A 17,755-nucleotide genomic window follows, 5' to 3' on the forward strand; every position below is an offset into this window, starting at 1 on the left:
GAAAAGCTGAGCTAGGCCCAGGCACAAGCCCCGTACAGGACAGCATATGAAGGTGGGGGTGGGGGACAAAGAGTAGGGTTAGAGATGCCCACAGGCATGGTGGGCCTGGAGGAAGGAGAAGGCCCAGACAGAGCACCTGACCTGGCTCAAGGAGAAGCATAGCTGACCCCACCTGGAAGTCCCACAGGACTGCCCACCCTACCACCTGCTCCATGCAGGTCATGGTTGTTCCCCAGGACGCACCTGGATGCTGGCGCTGTGGTTAGGCATGCCGGAGGACAGCGAGATGAGCACTAGAACAGATGGCCCCAGGTCAGCCACCAGAGCTAGACTGCCATCGTGACACGTACACACACTGGCATCTGCCCCAATCAGACTGGGGAGGGCTTGGCCCGACTGGTGTCTGAGCAACACAGAACCATCTCACAGGTTCAGAAAGCGGCTGCCAGGATGGTCCTGGGATGGCTAGGGACCTGGCCTAGGAACCCTCTCCTGGCAGGAGGTGTTCCTGGGTCGGGTCTAAACTGCTGGTACAAACAATACAGTTATGCTCAGCCCCCATCCTTCTCTGGAATCTAGGATCTTGGCCAAGCAGAGGGATCCACGTGCCTCCCACCACCATCAAACCTCAGATACTAGGTTTCTGTGAACTCCTTAACACTCCCTGCATTAGGTGGTTGCTGGTAACGAAGTGTGTCCTGCATGACTCCCAGGGAGAAGATTCTGAAAGCCCTGCCTAGCCTCCCCAGTTCTCCCCCAACCCCTGGTCCTATGTTCCTTTTTACGAAGGCTGGCTCTGCTATATCCTGTTGCTGTAAACCACAGCCACAAAGACAGCTGTATGTTGAGTCCTGGGGCTCTCTCAGGAGATTCCTGTGGCTGGGCTGGTCTTGGGACCCCACCTTGATGTCTGCCTCCTACTGCCCTCAGCCTAGTCCCAGGGAGTGAGAAAGCCCAAATTCAATCACTCAGGCCAAAGGCTGAGAGGACTGATCACAGCCCAAAGTGTGTCAAGGCCAAACATTTAAGTATGTAGGGGCAAAATGACACAAGGTCTCAGAATATGCTTTACTTAGAAAAACTAATTCTGTAGGAGGGGACTGAAGGAGGCCTAGAGCAGTGGTGTGCTGACCACTGGCAAAGAAGGGTGTTGGGTAGCTGGGCTCTGTCCCCAGGTGGATGGTAAACCTCTCACATTTGCAAAGGGACCCTAGGATGGTGCGGGACAACAGGTGTGTCAGAGACATGCACCCAGCCTAACAGCACCTGAGGGTCCTCCTGCTAATACAGCTGCTCTCCCAGCAGGGGCTGCAGTCTGTGGAGCCTCACCTGCAATCACGGTGTTCACACACTCGTAGAGAAGGGACATGGCAGACGTGCTAGAGAGGAAGGGAAGCAGTGTGAGGACCCAGACTCAGCTCAGCAGTCATGTCAGACACAACAAGGATGCTGTGCGGGAGGCTCCAGGGAGATAGCACTATTGCTACCCCTCAAAAGCCCAGTCACATAGCAATGGTCACTACAGCTAGCCTTCTGGAGGAGAGAACATGAGAGATCCTCCAGACTGCTGTGATTCCTCCCCACCTCATGGCCTAGCTCACAGGGCTGGGATCCCAGCCTCTCCCAAAGTCCTGCTGACAGGCTCCTGACTAATGTCTTCCATCCCATCAACACCGCCTGCCCAGCCTTGCTCTCTCACTATCTGTCTGAGGGCCAAGGCATGCCATTTTAATAACCAAAGACGGATGTATTGAATGGCTCCTGGACCCTGTTCCCCAACCTTTCCACTTTGCAGTGCTCAAAAGAAGCCCTCAACTTTCTCAACATCTCTAGCAGCCCAGAACCCCACAACCCTATCAGAGAGAGCAGGAGGCCTGCTGGACATGGCCAGTACAGAAGGCATGGAGTCCTGGCTCCAAAGCCACCAACAGGGAGTTGAGGTGAGCACAGTAGCTCTGCCTTTGGTCAATGACCAGGACGGACCCCAGGAAGGGCTGGTGAGGAATGGTTTGGCAGTGAAGTCTGCCTCACTCTGATAATTCTTATGGGGTGAGAATCTACTAAATCCCAATAGAAGAAGGGGAGGGTCTACCAGCAATGACTCAGTGCCGTGGCCTCAGAATCCCAGGGTTGCCTGACAATACTCTCTGGGACTGCAGCCATTCAACAAACTCAACAACTGTTCAAAACCAGACACACCTGACACAGCTTCCTCCAACTCTTTTACTAAATGCCCAATGACTATGACAGTTGCCAGTTGTCCCCTGTCTGCTGTTCTTCCAGAAGGTGAATTTAAGGGGACAGAGCCCTGGCCCCGGGGTGCCACTCAAGTTAATGAGGCTTGCCTTCTCCTTCAATGAGTCTGGCTAAGCAACATGGCAAGATTCCCAAGGATGAAATGGAATGGAGACTGAAGAGCCACCTGCCCAGAGGCAGCTGGGCAGGGGCCAAGGAGTGGCCTACCTGTGGATCAGGTTGGTGAGAGGCTCAATCAGCTTCTTGCCTAGCCTTGGCTCCAGAGGGGTCAGGGCACCAAACTGTGGGGACAAGAAAGTAAGGGCTTGGGGGGTGGCTCAAGTAGTATAGCACCTTCCTAGCAAGCGTGTGGTGAGGCCCTGAGTTCAAACAATAGCACCGCAAAAAAAAAAAAGAGGGGCCGTGGTCATTGCTAGCTGCAGGAACAGCATGGGTAGGACTGCAGAAACAAGCCCCAAGCACACAGGCCATCCCAGAACAGCACTTGCCAGTTTGATGATCTTGATGAGGACCCAGTTGTTGGTGGAGGACGTCATCAGTTTAAAGAAGAGCGGGGCCAGGGACAGGTAGTTCTTGGGGTTGCGTCTGGCCAATTCACAGATAACGTTGACAGCTGCTGACTGGACCCCTAAGGATCAAACGGGGGCATCCAGGGCTAGAGGTGTGACTCAAGTGGTAGGGCACCTGCTTTGTAAACATTAAACTCTAAGTTCAAACACCTGTCCCACAAAAAAAGTGGGGAGAAGAGGGCATCTACATCAATGGGACAGGTGTCCACACCAACAAGGGGCAGGGCATCTTCCCTAACTATAGGACATCTTCATTAACAGGGGGCATCCTGTGGGCAGGACTGGCAGAGACCTGAGGACACATTGGTGGTTGTCACCATGCATATAGCCATAAGCTACAGTGAGGTAAGTATAGGTTGTGGCATACAACACCCAGGTCTTGGTTTCCAAATATCATTCACCAACAAAGAAACCAGGGCTGCTAGAAGAAACAATGAATTGTGGGGAAAGTAAGGCAAACCTGGCACTTCACAGTGCCTGACAGTAAGGTGGTGCTCAAAAATAAGGGGAAGTATTAGATGGGCCTAGGAACCCACACAATGGGTGCATGGCAATGGATGCACAGTGATGATTAGGCCCCACAGAATGAAACAGGTATGTACAAGTCCCTGAATACAAACAAATGAGAATAAACAAGGAAAGGTGAAGGGAGCTGCTCCTTTATTGGTCCTGGTTTGGGATGGAGGCTGGACCCAAGTGGTAGTGTGCTTGCCTAGCAAGTGTTAGACTCTGAGTTAAACCCCCAGTATTACCAAAATCAACAACAAAAAAAGAACAGGAGACAGGAGCAGGTCACAGAAATACACCACTGGTACACCCAGAGTCCCAGTTAGATCACAGGAGAATCTTCAGACACTAAAGTAACAAGAAAAGCAAACTTATAGTCTTAAAGTGTCACCTACAAGATACAGTTGTCCCTCAGCATCCATGAAAGACTAGTTCCAAGATGCCCATGGATAACAAAATCCACAGATGCACAACTCCCTCATATCTAGTATTTGCATAGAAGCTAAGCACACTGTCTGGTAGACTTTTTTTTTTTTGGCAGTAGGTTATTTTTGAGATACTGTCTCACTTTATGTCAGAGCTGGCATGGACCTCCTATTTGTACTTCTTGGCATAGCTGGGACAACAGATATGTGCCATCATGTCCAAATGACTTTATTTATTTATTTATTTATTTTTGAGATCAGGTCTCACTGTGTAACCCAGGGTGGTCTGGAACTCACCATTCTTCTGCCTCAGCCACCTGAGCACTGGGATTACAAGCATAAGCCACCACACCTGGCTCTCCAATACATTCCAAATCACTTCTAGATGATGTATAATACATAATACAATATACATAGTAGGTAAGTAGCTATTATATTGCACTGTAGAGAGAATAATGACAGGAAAAAAGCCTGCATATGTTTAGGACAAACAACAAACATAATTTCTATTTTTTTCCTTCCTTTTGGGTTTTTGAGACATGGTCTGGTTATATAGTCCAGACTGGCCTGGAACTCACACTTCCTGCCTCAGCCTCTTGGGTACTGAGATCACAGGTGTGTACCAGCATGGCGGGTTCAGAATTTTTTTTCAATTATTTTTTGATTCAAGGTTATTTGAGTCTGTAGATCAGATATGGAACTCAAGAAAATATGGAACCCAAGAAAATGGAGGGCTGTCTGTACTCATAAGTTATGAGAAGATGAGCAAGTTGACAGTGGAGAACCCTGACAGGTACCACTTGAACCAAGTGGCCAAGGTTAATGTTATCAGCATAAGATACAAAGATACCAGTGATCCCCTGATGCGGCCCCAAAGATCATCTGCAGAATTTCTGCCAGAAGTTCAACTGAATCATAAGAACAGGACACACCCAACGAAGCACAGTCCACAAAAACTCTTTAGGAGTCAGATTCTAGAAGACAAAGACTAAGGAACTCAGATCAAAAAGGTTTAAGTGCTCAGCAAGGAAACACCCCGAGGCCAGCACAAGGAGGGCAGGAAACAGCAGTGTGATGTGGTGTGATAAAGAATGAACCATTTGGCCTTTCAGTCCTGGCTGCCAGGAGCTTCTAAAACTGCTGGGGCTAGGGCCTGAAGCCTCTAGCACTCCAAGGAAGCCACAGGTTGGGAAGAAGGTTCAACCACTTGGCCAATGAATAGCCACTCATCATACCTGTCCTGTCCAGGGAAGACTTGGAAGAGTTCTGCACCCCAAGGCACAGGGGCTTCCTGGCTGCTGAACAGACCTGTCAGGGTGGTGAAGGTCCCAGCTCCAATGAGAGCTCTGCATTCAGGCCCATCTAGCCCTCGAGTCCCTCTGACTGCTCCTGAGCTGCACCTTCCCAATAAACCCTCAGCTCAGGTAGAATGCTTCTGAGTTTTAGACGCTGTTCTCATAAATGAGACAGCCTAATGGGGTTGTCAGAATCCCACCAGTTTCCAGCCAAAAAATCTAAGGTGGGCTGGTGTAGGATGGGGGCACTTGGGCCTGGGTCCTTTTGCTATGAGCATATGTGCAAACTCTAGGAATACTTCGTTGCCTTTTTTTTTTTTTTTTTTGTGGTGCTGGGATTTCAACTCAGAGCTATGTGCTTGCTAGGCAGGCCCTCTCTACTATTTAAGTCTTTTTGCTTTAGCTACTTTTTTAATAGGGCCTTATGTTTATGTCTGGGGGATGTCAGGCATGTGCCACTGCTTCTATCTTTTCACTGGTTGAGATGGGGTTTAGCTTTTTACCTGGATTGGCCTTGAACCATGATACTCCCCATCTCTATCTTCTGAACAGCTAGGATTATAGGCATGAGCCATTGTGCATGCCCGGCTAGCATTAGCCTTTTTAAAAATGGCTAATTAGAACCGGGCACTAGTGGCTTATGCCTGTAATTCTAGCAACCAGGAAGCAGAAATCAGGAGCATCATGGTTTGAAGCCAGCCCTGGGCAAATAGTTTGGGAGACCCTATCTTGAAAAAAACCCAACACAAAAAAGGGCTGGTTGAGTGGCTCAGGGTGTGACCCTGAGTTCAAACCCCAATACCACAAAAAAAAAAAAAAAAAAAAAGCTAGTTAGGTTTTCTACAGAAAAATTAGATTTAACATTGCTTATATTGCCTACATTTTCAGTGGATGATCCAGTTATTTCAAATAGGCCATGCAGAGATAATAAAAATTAACTATTTTTCAGATGCTTCCATCAATTACCAGGGAAGGGGTAGAGTTATGTGGCTAAAGTGATGGCAAGCACAAGGCCCTGAGGTCAAGCCCCCCATAAGTCAATACAAACATGGAAGGAAGGAAGGAAGGGAGGGAGGATAGACAGATATAGAAGAAAGAGGGGGCCATGCAGGGAGTGGATTCAGGAGTGGACTTAGCATATTCCCAGTGCGATTATACGGTTAAATGGCAGTACTGCTTATTAGCCTTTTTTCCTTTTGAAGTTTTCATGGCTTATGTTTATTTACTGCTCCAGACCTATTGAGAGTACTTGCTTGTGACAGTCTCAAACATCTAAATAAAAAACAAAAGTGTCTGGTAAAATAAAAGTATTTCTCTTTTGGTGATTTGAGGGGCAACATGAAGTTAGGTGTCAAACCACCATGCCAGCCTGGTTTTGTGAGAAGAGCACGTCACTAAGTTTATCAGGACATTCTATTTTCACAGGCTCCCAAGAAGGCACTGGATACTTTTAAACACACATCCAGTAGGGTGGATAACATACACAGCAAAATTCCTACGCTGTCTCTAATTAACCTGAAGGAAACTGGTATGTGCGGAGGCTTTAGCCAGATAACAAAGAGTAGAGCCATCTATTCCAACTGGTACTGCTTAAAGTCAAAGTCAGTTTTTCACTCCTGCTCTTCACCTAGAAGGGAACTGCATGTGTCCTCAAAGCCAGAAGTACTGCACCAGCGCTTTAACCTGGAGTCTTGCATTAGGGCTGGGACTCCCTATACTCAGAAGGGCTGGAGGTGGAGAGTAAGGGGGTCCTTTCAGAGGACTCAGTGTACAGTTGCTTGGCTCTGTGTTTCTGTACCACAGTAAGACACAGCATCATTGTCACACGAGCGTGTGGCAGAGAAAGATGTTCACCTCATGGTGGTCAGGAAGCAGTGACAAGGGAAGAATTCTCTATAATAGTTTTTCAATAATTCTGCAAATCTGACATTTTAAAATGAATGTTAGAACTTTTTTTGGGGGGGTGGGGGGGAGTAGTATTGAGCTTTTAACTCTGGTCTTCCCATTTGCTAGGCAGGAGCTCTATCCCTTGAGCCATGTCCCTCAGTCCTTTTTTGCTTTAGTTATTTTTCAGACAGGGTCTTGAGTTTATGCCTGGAAGGGTCTCAAACCTATATACTCCTACTACAGTTCCTGTGTGACTGCTATTACAGATACATACCACCGTGCCTGGATTGTTGGCTGAGATAGGACCTCACTGGCTTTTTTCTGATCCTCTGATCTCTGCCTCCTGAGTAGATGTGATAACAGGTGTGAGCCACTGCATCTAGCCATTTTTTTGATTTCTAGTGGTCTTGAAGTTTTAAACTTAAGAGCCTCAAACTTGCTAGGCATGTACTCTACCACTTGAGCCACACCCTGGCCCTGAAAAGTAGACCTTTTTAAAAACTTAATTACTTAAAAAAAAAAAATAGGCTGGCACACTGGCTTAAGCGTTAAGAGTGCCTGCCTAGAAAGAATGAAGCTGAGTTCAAACTCCAGTGCTTTAAAAAAAAAGAAAAACCTGAAGGGAAAACACAACGCAGGGAAGCCAAAGATTCTCACAAGTGGAAGGAGGGCCTCCCAAAGGTATCACATGCAGCTCTCTGGGAAAGGGGACAGGATTTGGATTTGGTTGCTGGTGGTGTAAGCACAAACAAATTCTTCAGGATGCATTTGGAAATGCATCTTTTAGGTCCATGCACTTTGAAACCTTTCCCACTATGAAAACCACTGTACAGTCTTTGTGACCAAAGAGGAAGTTCTAGGGGCATGGCAGCTTCCATCAAGCTGGAGGGCCCTGGAGCTTGGCACTGACTCTGCCCTCTGCTGTAATGACAGGGGCATAAGTGCACAGGTACTCCGAGAAAAGAGCAGGACTGGTGCCACCTTACTTGTACAGTGCTGTTTTAGCTTGTGGTACTGGGGATGGACTCAGGGCCTGACAAATGCCAGGCAAGTGCTCCCCACTGATCTGCACACCAGCTCACTGTGCAGAGCAATGGCACACAATGCAGACAGCCCCACTGTGGTCTCTGGCCTCATCTACTCCTCTGGAGGCAGGAAAGAAATGAAGACTCCACAGGCTGCCAGCCATCAACCAGGGAAAAGGGGGTGAGTAGGCATAAGGCTGAGCCTCCTTCTCTAACTGTGCCCAGTACTCTGGGGAGAAGTTCACTTGACCTGCATCATCGCTTGGGGCTGGGTGTTCTCTCCTAACCCAGGACCTAGGGAGTTTGGCCGGCCAGTGTGCCTTGTACAGGCCTATGCCAGTCTGTGCCCAGTGCTATAACATATAGCTCAGGCATAGACACCGTTTAAACAAAAGCTAATTTCTATGGTGGCTTCTTGTCATCTCAGGCTGCCTTAGAAACCATTCTGAAGGCAGGCTTAGCTTTCTCAAGCCAGCAGGGCTAAGTCAACCTGAGTCCATTTCTAGCTCTTACATCTTCCCAGTTCCTGGTCCATCCAGACCTCTTCCTTATACACCACTTCCTGATAACACTTCCCTTTTTTGTGCGATAGCTGGCTGCAGGCTGTCTGGCTCCCACTAACCTCCCCCATGTGGACTGTACAGATGTGCCAGTGTCCCTCTGTATCAGGGTGCCCATAACTTACTTTAACCCACCAGCCCCCGCCTTGGACACCTGTGTGGGCAATGCCTTGGACCAGGCAAGGCCGTGCTTTCCTCCACACACTCCCTGACTGCTGTGTGGGACCTCCAGGAGTACTATGAACCCAAAATCTGTGAGTGATACAAGGGATACTTCTGTGATTCTCCTAATCACTGGAAGGGTGCTACCCACCCTAACATCCTAAATTACAACTGCAATGAAATAAAATGTTAAAATGGCACCCTTCTGGGCTGGTGGGATGCCACAAGCGGTAAAGCATACCTGTCAAACACTGAGTTCAAACCCTAGTACCACAAAAAAAGAAAAAAAGTGCCCTCAGGTGCCACACTGCAAATGCTCTCAAGGATTCCATATGGAATTCAAGATCCACACTGTCCCTGTATTGCACCACCACATGGCTGGGGTGGGAAGATGCTGAGGTACTGCTGTTCTTGCCATGAGTTGGCTATGCTGGACCATCCTGCCCATCCAGGCCAAGGAGCAGCCTGATGCTGCCCACAGGTTATGCAGAGCCTCATCTCATTCCATTTACTACAGCTGATGGCTGTTACAGGTGCAGACAGCCCATCACCAGCATTCCATAGGGACTTCATGTGGGCCTCCAGATCCAGTGTCCCACCCCTCCCTGACAACACCCCTTGCATTGTCCCTACAGTGGCTGGCTAAGCCCCTCCCCCCCTTCTAGTCTCTATCCACCAACCGGGGTCAGGGTCCTCCAACTTCTCCTTCAGCCGGGGGAAAGCGGGACGTAGCGACTCAGGGTACTTAAGGAAGACCTTATACATGATGAGCACAGCCTTCTTCCTGATGTATGGCTTCGTGTGTGACATCTGCAGAGAGAACGGAATGTCAGCACAGGTATGCACAGCTCTCCATGATGCTCAACTCAAACCTTACCCTTACCCTCGACCTCTTCACACCTGCCCTGGGTTCACCTCCTCATGCCTGACCTTGGTTCACCTTCTCACATCAGCCCTGGTTCACCTCCTCTACTTGGATGAAACCTTGCCCCCAGCAACTCCCACTCCTGGTCCTGGCCACAGCTATGTAGTCTTCTGCATTGCCCACTAGCCCCAGGATCACAGACCAGCATTCTGGGCTGATTGAACCCTGCCTGCCTTTGTCACGGCCAGTCTCCAAGGGCCAAGACCCTTTCTCTCTTGCCTTCCTGCCTCAGTAGTGCTGGGGACCCCAGAGAGAGGGATAGAGGCCCCAGTGAAAAATCATGCAGGGAATGCTGGTCTGGCTGGAGCACAGCCAGTAGCCATGTGTGGCCCAGAGCGCTTCAGGCTGTCTAGCCTGTCCCTCAAGTAGAACATGGCATGTTCAAGGCCCCCTCACTTGGACCTCCACCAGGACAGTCTTTGCAGGGCCCATCCGCAGTGGGTGCTCCCTCACCTGTCAGGCCCCAGGGAGCTTCCCCCTCCCACTGCTCTGCCCTGACAGAGTTGCCCACCCACTGTGGCCAGGGCTGACTTTCACTGCAGGCCATCTATACCCCTTCTAGAGTAGTTGTGTGCTCCCAACTACTCTAGTGTAGAGGGGTCAATGTGTATCTGGAAAGGCCCGATGGATGATGTTTCTAGCACTGCAGGCCCAAAGGTCCCTGTCATGATCATGAGGCTCTGCTCTTGAATATCTCAAGTGGCCACCAACAAGTAGAAGAATGGGTGTGGCCAGCAGCCAAGGGGCCATGATTTACAACAGATGCCAGCTACATCAATCCTGGGGCTAGCATATGTTGGGCCACTAGTGCCCGTGAACTTCAAGACCACTGGCCAAGATCCAAATACCCCTGTAGTTAAGAGGCTGAGCATACACGGACAGGTTCGCAATGAAGAAATGCAGCACCTTCCCACAATGTTAATGTGAAAAAGAAAAAAATGCAGGTCCCAGATGACCTGAGCACAAAGCGGACATCAAGGAAGGTGCCCCTGCTGAGAAGACCTGACATTTAGAACATCACTTGGGACACCTCTGAGATGAGGGCCAGCTTGGAGCACTTGTCTTCAAGATGGACTTAGCAGTCATGAGAAGACAAACCATGGTATGAGAGATAGAGGAAAGATGGGGCCACACTGAAGTTGGCTGGCTGCTAAGAACTAATACCACTATCTACATCATAAAAAGAAAACAAGTGTCCCCAGCCAGGCTAGATCCACCTGGAATGCCACCCCTTCCTCCTGCCAGCAGGACAAAGGTGAACTCAGAAATGCATGAACAAAGTGGTCTGAGGGCAGGACCCCCAGGAGTGACAGGAACTAGGTTCCCGTCTCACCCAGGCCACGCACCAGCAGCCTCGCTCGCCTGTTTCCGCCAGTCACGCTTCCTCGGTGTGACGCCTTAACCCAGGTTCCTGGTGCCCGTCCACGGAGCAAAGGTGAAGGGGTGGTGGGCCCGCTGGCAAACTCACCAGTGTCATGATGTCATTTGCCAGGTCTCTGGCGAGATCTGGGGTGACAAAACAGGACAGACCAGTCAGTGCAACGCCAGTGTCGTACTGGCTGGGGCTGCTCAGGTCCTGCAAGAGGAGAGGAAAAGGGTTAGTAGCAATGCCCTAGGGTTGTGTCTCCACTATGCAATAGGCAGCAGCTCCCTGCTGCTGCAATTCACAACACTTCCATGCTGTCACTAAGAGGTCAGGTGGAGTAGAGATCTAAAAGCTCCACATGAAAGCCACCAAGTCTCTGGGCTTCTCAGGCACAGAGACTCAAGAGTTCTGAGTAAGGGCTACTCGGCTCCTAAAACAGCCCCATGTCCCAGGAAGTAATCAGGGCTGCACTATGATCAGCCCTACTAATGGTAAAAGGCAAGCAGGAGACCTACAGGACAGGAACTGGGGACTCTGCTTCCACCCAGGGCCTCTTTCCCCTCCAATAACCAGGAACAAGTCCTTTGCATCCCTCTCAGAGCCCCCAGAAGCTTTGTCTGAGGCTAAATTCATCTTTCAAGTGAACAGGAAAAATGAGCTTGATCCCCAGCTGTTACTAATACCAGGCCCATGAGCTCTTCTCCATTGAAGACACTCCCTGTGTGTACCACATGCTGTGTGATCCTAGATGGACTTTCTGAAGAAACTATATTCTGTAAATGTGCCAGGATGTATTGAGAGAATCCATGATAAGAAACACAAAAGTGAAGGCCTTAGGGATCCTGCACCCATGGGCTAAGGAACAGCATCAGAAGCCATGTACACCCTTCAACCCCTGAATAGTACAACTCATACTGCAGCATCATATAACCAAAGAGCCACAGAAGAGCAGCAGAGACAAGAGGGTGCTGTCACAAACCTTCAAGAAAGCAAGGCCAGAGCTAGTGGAGTAAAGCACCTGAATAGCAAGCATGAGGCCCTGAAAAAGAAAAAAAAAAAATTCCAGTCCCACAGAAAAAGAAAAAAAAAAATCCTTGCTGGGTGCACATGGCTCATATCTGTAATCCTAGCTACTTGAGATCAGGAGGATCACAGTTTAAAGCCAACCCTGGGCAAATCCCAAGACAGTATGTCAAAAATACTTAACACAAAAAAGGGCTGGCAGAGTGGCTCAGGTGGTAGACCACTTGCTTAGCAAGCATGAAGCCTTGAGTTCAAATTCCAGTACTGTCAAAAAAGAAAAGGTGGCTCACACCTGTAATTCTAGCTACTCAGGAGTCAGAGATCAGGAGAACTGCAGTTCAAAGCCAGCCCAGGCAAATAATTCGTGAGACCCTATCTCAAAAAACCCTATCACAAAAAATTGGGCTAGTGGAGTGGATCAAGGTGAAGGCCCTGAGTTCAAACCCTAGTACCACATGAAAAAAAAAAAAAAAAGAAAAAGAAAAAGGAAAAAGTCCCAGGTTTGTTTAAGTTGGCACAGGGGCCAGTCATGGTGGTGCATGCCTACAATCCCAGCACTCAGAAGGTAGAGAGACAGAATGAATGGGAATTTGAGGCCAACGTGGGCTATAGAGTGAGTTATGTAGTGTGTTACAATTGCAAGACCTCATTGCAAAACTCTAAAAAATCTAAATTGCAAAAATCTAAAAATCTAAACTGCAAAAATCTAAAAAATGAAATAAATAAAACAGAGGAACTACAAATATGTGGTTTGCATGCTTGTGGTGACAGTCCAAGTTGTATAGACACCACCCCTGACTGTAGCAAGACAGCAACAGGCAAAGGTATGATGGTGAATCTCTACATCTTTTTATGATGGAGCTGACACCGTGTGTTCTGTGAGAAAGGAAGGCTGGAGAGGTCCAGAGTACTTAAGACCTAACTAACAGCCTCGGCACACATCCTGGTCAGGATGATGGCCTGGGTCTACAATGAAGTGCACACAGATAGGGAGGAAAGGACATGCTGGGTATGCCCAGGGCAGGGAGGCAAGTAGGAGTGGCTGCCCGAAGCCCTACACCTCTTTTTTCCTGCTGTCCCTCCCCTTCCCAACTAGCAAATCACTCCCTCCTCCTCTCAGAAGTCCCCAACCCCCCAGGTCCCTCCTCCACTCAGAAGGCCCTGTCCCATCTAGGCCCTCCTGTTGGGCAGCTGACCCTGCAGCCCAGAGACACCACGCATTATCACATGCAGTCCTGGCAGGACACAGCCCCACAGCCTCACCCTGATCCCTAGGTGAACCCAAGGCCGATATGGTTCTTCCTGTGCTGGGCATCAGCAATGCGCACCTGCCTTGTGGTGTGCCCTTGGAGCCCCCAGCCCAGGTCACCAGGCCACCCTGTGGAAGTAACAGCACCTCACAGAGGCCCAGCCTTGTCTCCACTATTGTGAGCAAAGGACTGCAGCCTCTGGCCAACCATCAGAGGCTAGAAAAGGGCCAACCACTCACTGAAACGGTGGGCCTCCAATGCTTCAACACCCCATGACTACACACTCCATCATAAGGCAGGAAGGAAAAGATGTTCAAAGTATTGATCTGAAGAGGAAATGTTTTTCCTATGGTCTCAAAGACCATTTCAAAAGAAAATAAATATATGCACCTGAAACCAGGGGCAGAAAGCAGCCACAGGAGGGAGGGAAAGGAGCCCCAGCAGAGCAGGTGCTGTTGCAAGAAGGAAACAGGAAAGAGGGCGACTGTGAAACCAGCCCCCAGTGTGGACATCGGAACAAGAAAGAGATGAGAAAGGGAGGACCTTGTGGCCAGCCCTGAGTGTGGACACCTGGATAAGGAGGAGATAGGGAAAGAGGCGGATGGTGAGCTAGTCTCCAGTTTAGACACCAGGATAAGAAGGAGACTAGAGGGCTGAGATGTAGCTCAGTAATAGAGCACTTGTCTAGCATGAAGCCCTGGGTTTGAGCCACAGCACCAAAAAAGAAATGACAAAAAAAAAAAAAAAGAGAGACTAGAAAGAGCAGGACCATGAAGACAGCCTCCAGTGTGAACACCAGGACAAGGAGATAGGAAAGGCAGGGATCAGCCCTTAGTGTGGATACCAGGATAAGGAGACTGCAGGTTGGGTACCAGAGGCTCACACCTATAATCCTATCTACTTGGGGTCGCTATCAGGAGGATCATGGTTTGAAGCCAGTCTGGGCAAATAGTTTACAAGACCCTATCTGAAAAATACCCAACACACACACACACACACACACACACACACACACACACACACACACACACACAGACACACACACACACACGGCTGGAGGAGTTGTTTAAGTTGTAGAACACACACACACACACACACACACACACAGACACACACACACACACGGCTGGAGGAGTTGTTTAAGTTGTAGATCACACACACACACACACACGGCTGGAGGAGTTGTTTAAGTTGTAGAACACACACACACGGCTGGAGGAGTTGTTAAGTTGTAGAACACACACACACACACACACACACACGGCTGGAGGAGTTGTTTAAGTTGTAGATCACCTGTCTAGCAAGCATGAGGTTCTGAGTCCAAACCCCAGTATTGCCTTAAAAAAAGGAGACTGGAAAGGGCAGGGCTGTTAGCCCAGTGTGGACACCTGGAGCAGCCCCTACAAGCTCTCCAGCACCAAGCAGAGGAAATGAGGAAAAGGGGAGGCCATCAACAAGACTCCATGCTCATAAACCCACTGGAGCATGGAAGCTCAAGCCGTCTAAGGCCACATCTTCATGTCTGCTAAGAAGACAACAACCACGTGGAAGCCACATCAGCTTGCTAAAGAAACCACAGGTAAGTGTCTATGGACCCCAGGGTCATGGGCTCTTGGTTTTTCTATTTGTCACATGAGAATGAGAACAAGGACAGCCTAAGCCGGGCACCAGTGGCTCATGCCTATAATTCTAGCTACTCAGGAGGCAGAGATCAGGAGGATCACAGTTCAGAGCCTGTGCAAATAGTTCGTGAGACCCTATCTCAAAAAACCCTTCATAAAAAGGGGCTGGTGGAGTGGCTCAAGGTGTAGGCCCTGAGTTAAGGTCCCAGTACCACAAAAAAGAAGGCTAGCCCAGGAGACAAGGGAGACAAAATACCCCAGGGGAGCAGGGTTGTAGGACACCTACCTTGCGGATCTGGTTTGTCGTCAGCATGATGACGTCGGTGCCTTCGTGAAAGCACTGGGAGGCCGCAAGGTAACCAACTCGCTGTGGAGCCAACAGATGCCACATTAGATGGTTCTGGCCCAGTGCTTCCTGGGCAACACCAGGCAGACCAACTGGCAATGCCCTACAACCCAGGATCTAGGGCAACAGCAGCAGAAACTCCTGCCAAGTTGAGGGTTAGAGGCACAGGGCTCTCTTAAGGGTGGCTCACACCACAGGATCCAGGTCCTACCACTCTGCCCATTCAGTCCCCTGTACTTGAGGATCTAACGTAGGAAGGCCTGAGGCTGGATCATGGGATGACTGACACTTCTGTCTGCCAGGCTACAGTGGATCCCACAGCCACATTCACAACTGCAAACAAGGTTTAGACACCTGTGCATAGGCGGCTACTCCAGTTTTGATGAACATAGTATTTCATTTCTCCATCAACAGTGACTGGTGTTGGGCTGGCAGAGTGGCTCAAGTGGTTAAGGGCACTGGCCTAGCAATAAGCATGAGGCCCTGAGTTCAAGACCCAGTACCACCAAAAACAAAAAGAGTGACTAGTGTAGGGAGGGAAGTTGGATTTGATGAGTGCTCATTGCATGCATGATGCATGGAACTAAATCTCACTGATCCCCATTAACAAGTACAAGTAATATACATTAATTTAGGAAAAAAAAAAGTGAGCCATATCCCAGTGGCTCATGCCAGTAATCCTAACTATTTGAGGCAGAAATTAGGAGGATCGTGGTTCAAAGCCAGCCCAGGCAAATAGTTTGAAAGACCCTGTCTCAAAAAATAACCAACACAAAAAAGGGCTGGCAGTGTAGCACAAGTGGTAGAGTGCCTACCTAGCAAGACTGAGGCCCTGAGTTCAAACCCCAGTACCGCCAAGGGAAAAAAAAAAGTGACCAGTATGCACAAATCGTATCATTTGATTTGTCTATCAAATGATCTAACCATGGTAATGACCTACAAGATGGAGATCAGGGCCCTCAAGACAGAAACTACTAGTCATCTCAGTCACCTAGACCAGGTGTGCAGTCCAATCAAACATTAACAACAGCTACTGTCCCATGGATGGAACACAATGGAATGCTTTCACATTGATCTATGAAGTCCTGGAAAACAGGTGTGCTGGACCATCTGCATGAAAGGTTATTTTTAAAAATATTTATTGTTGTGAGACATGCTTATGTCACACTATCAAAATGAAAACGAGCTGGGCACCAGTGGCTTACGCCTGTAATTCTAGCTACTCAGGAGGTGGAGATGAGGAGGATCACGGTTGGAAGCCAGCCCAGGCAATCAGTTCCCAAGACTCAAAAAACCCCATCACAAAAAAAATGGGCTGGTGGAGTGGCTCAAGGTGTAGGCCCAGTACTGCAAAAAGAAAAAAAAAAAAAGCAAGAGCTGGGGATATGGCTCAAGTGGTAGAACTCACACCTAGAAGTGCAAGGTCCTGAGTTCAAACTCCAGTACTGTCAAATAAAAAACCCAAAACAAAACAAAAGTCCAAGCCAGGCACATGCCTATAATCCCATCTACTAAGTAAGGAGGCTGAGGAAGGAAGAGCCAAAAGTTCAAGGCCAGCCTGAGCAACTGAGACCTTGACTCAAAATACAATTAAAAAAGAGCTGAGGATGCATCTCGGTGGTAGAGAGCACTTGCCTAGTATGTGTTTGGCCCTGCATTCCATCCCCAGCACTACAGAAAGGAAGAGAGGGAGAGAGGAAAAGAGGAGGGAAGGAGGGAGGAAGTGAGGAAGGAAATAATGTCCAAAACTGCTTACAATAGGATCACTATAGTGCAAAGAAAAAACGCTCAGAAAATGTTTATGATACAAAAGGAGGGGTGACAAGGGATGACCTTTGGGCAAATTGATTTTCTTTTTTTTCCAAGAGTTACCAACTAAGCCTGGCCCAGTGGTATATACCTGCAATTCCAGCACCCAAGAGACTGTGGCAGGAGGAGCACAAGTTCAAGGCCAGCCTGAGCTTCCCTGTCTCAAAAAAAAAAAAAAAAAGAAAAAGGGGGGGTCTGGGTATAGCAGCTCATTCCTATAATCCCAGCTACTCAGCAAGGGAGACAGGGAAGATTGTGGTTGGAGGCCAGTATGGGCAAAAAGTTAACAAGATCCCATCTCAATCAATAAGCTCAGTGTGATGGCATGGGCTTGTCATCGTAACCTTGGAGGAGGCACAGGTAGAGAATTATAATTTGAGGCCAGCCCAGGCAACGATGCCCATTTCAAGCAATAAAAAGTTGGACATGGTAGCATTTGTCTGTCATCCCAACTATCCAGGAAAAGCATAAATAGGAGGAGAATAGTCCAGGCTGGCCTGGGCATGAAAAAGCGAGACCCTATTCAGAAAAATAATGAAAGCAAAAAGGGCTAGGAATGTGCCTCAAGTGATACAATGCCAGCCTAGCAAGTACAAGGCCCTGAGGTCAAACCCCAGTACAGACAAAAGTTACAAATTTATTTAAATATTCATATTTAGTCCTACAAACGCAACAATTCATTTACACAAAATTGAAAGAAAAATATTATGTAAGTACTACTAAACAAA

General features: G+C 48.6%; 1 protein-coding gene across 2 annotated transcripts in view; it reads right to left on the reverse strand.

The window, feature by feature from the left end:
- Ap3d1 (adaptor related protein complex 3 subunit delta 1) overlaps nt 1–17,755 on the reverse strand; it is a 53,062-nt gene that overhangs the window by 18,358 nt on the left and 16,949 nt on the right. For both annotated transcript variants that reach the window (XM_074054555.1, XM_074054556.1), the window contains exons 4-10: nt 15,159–15,239; nt 11,080–11,187; nt 9,367–9,496; nt 2,745–2,884; nt 2,464–2,537; nt 1,330–1,379; nt 244–293 (exon numbers count right to left, since the gene is read on the reverse strand). In XM_074054555.1, coding sequence (XP_073910656.1) covers nt 244–293; nt 1,330–1,379; nt 2,464–2,537; nt 2,745–2,884; nt 9,367–9,496; nt 11,080–11,187; nt 15,159–15,239 — 633 coding nt within the window. The remainder of the gene's footprint in view (nt 1–243; nt 294–1,329; nt 1,380–2,463; nt 2,538–2,744; nt 2,885–9,366; nt 9,497–11,079; nt 11,188–15,158; nt 15,240–17,755) is intronic.

This window comes from Castor canadensis, chromosome 14 (genome assembly GCF_047511655.1).
Source record: "Castor canadensis chromosome 14, mCasCan1.hap1v2, whole genome shotgun sequence".
Classification (NCBI taxonomy): Eukaryota; Metazoa; Chordata; class Mammalia; order Rodentia; family Castoridae; genus Castor; species Castor canadensis.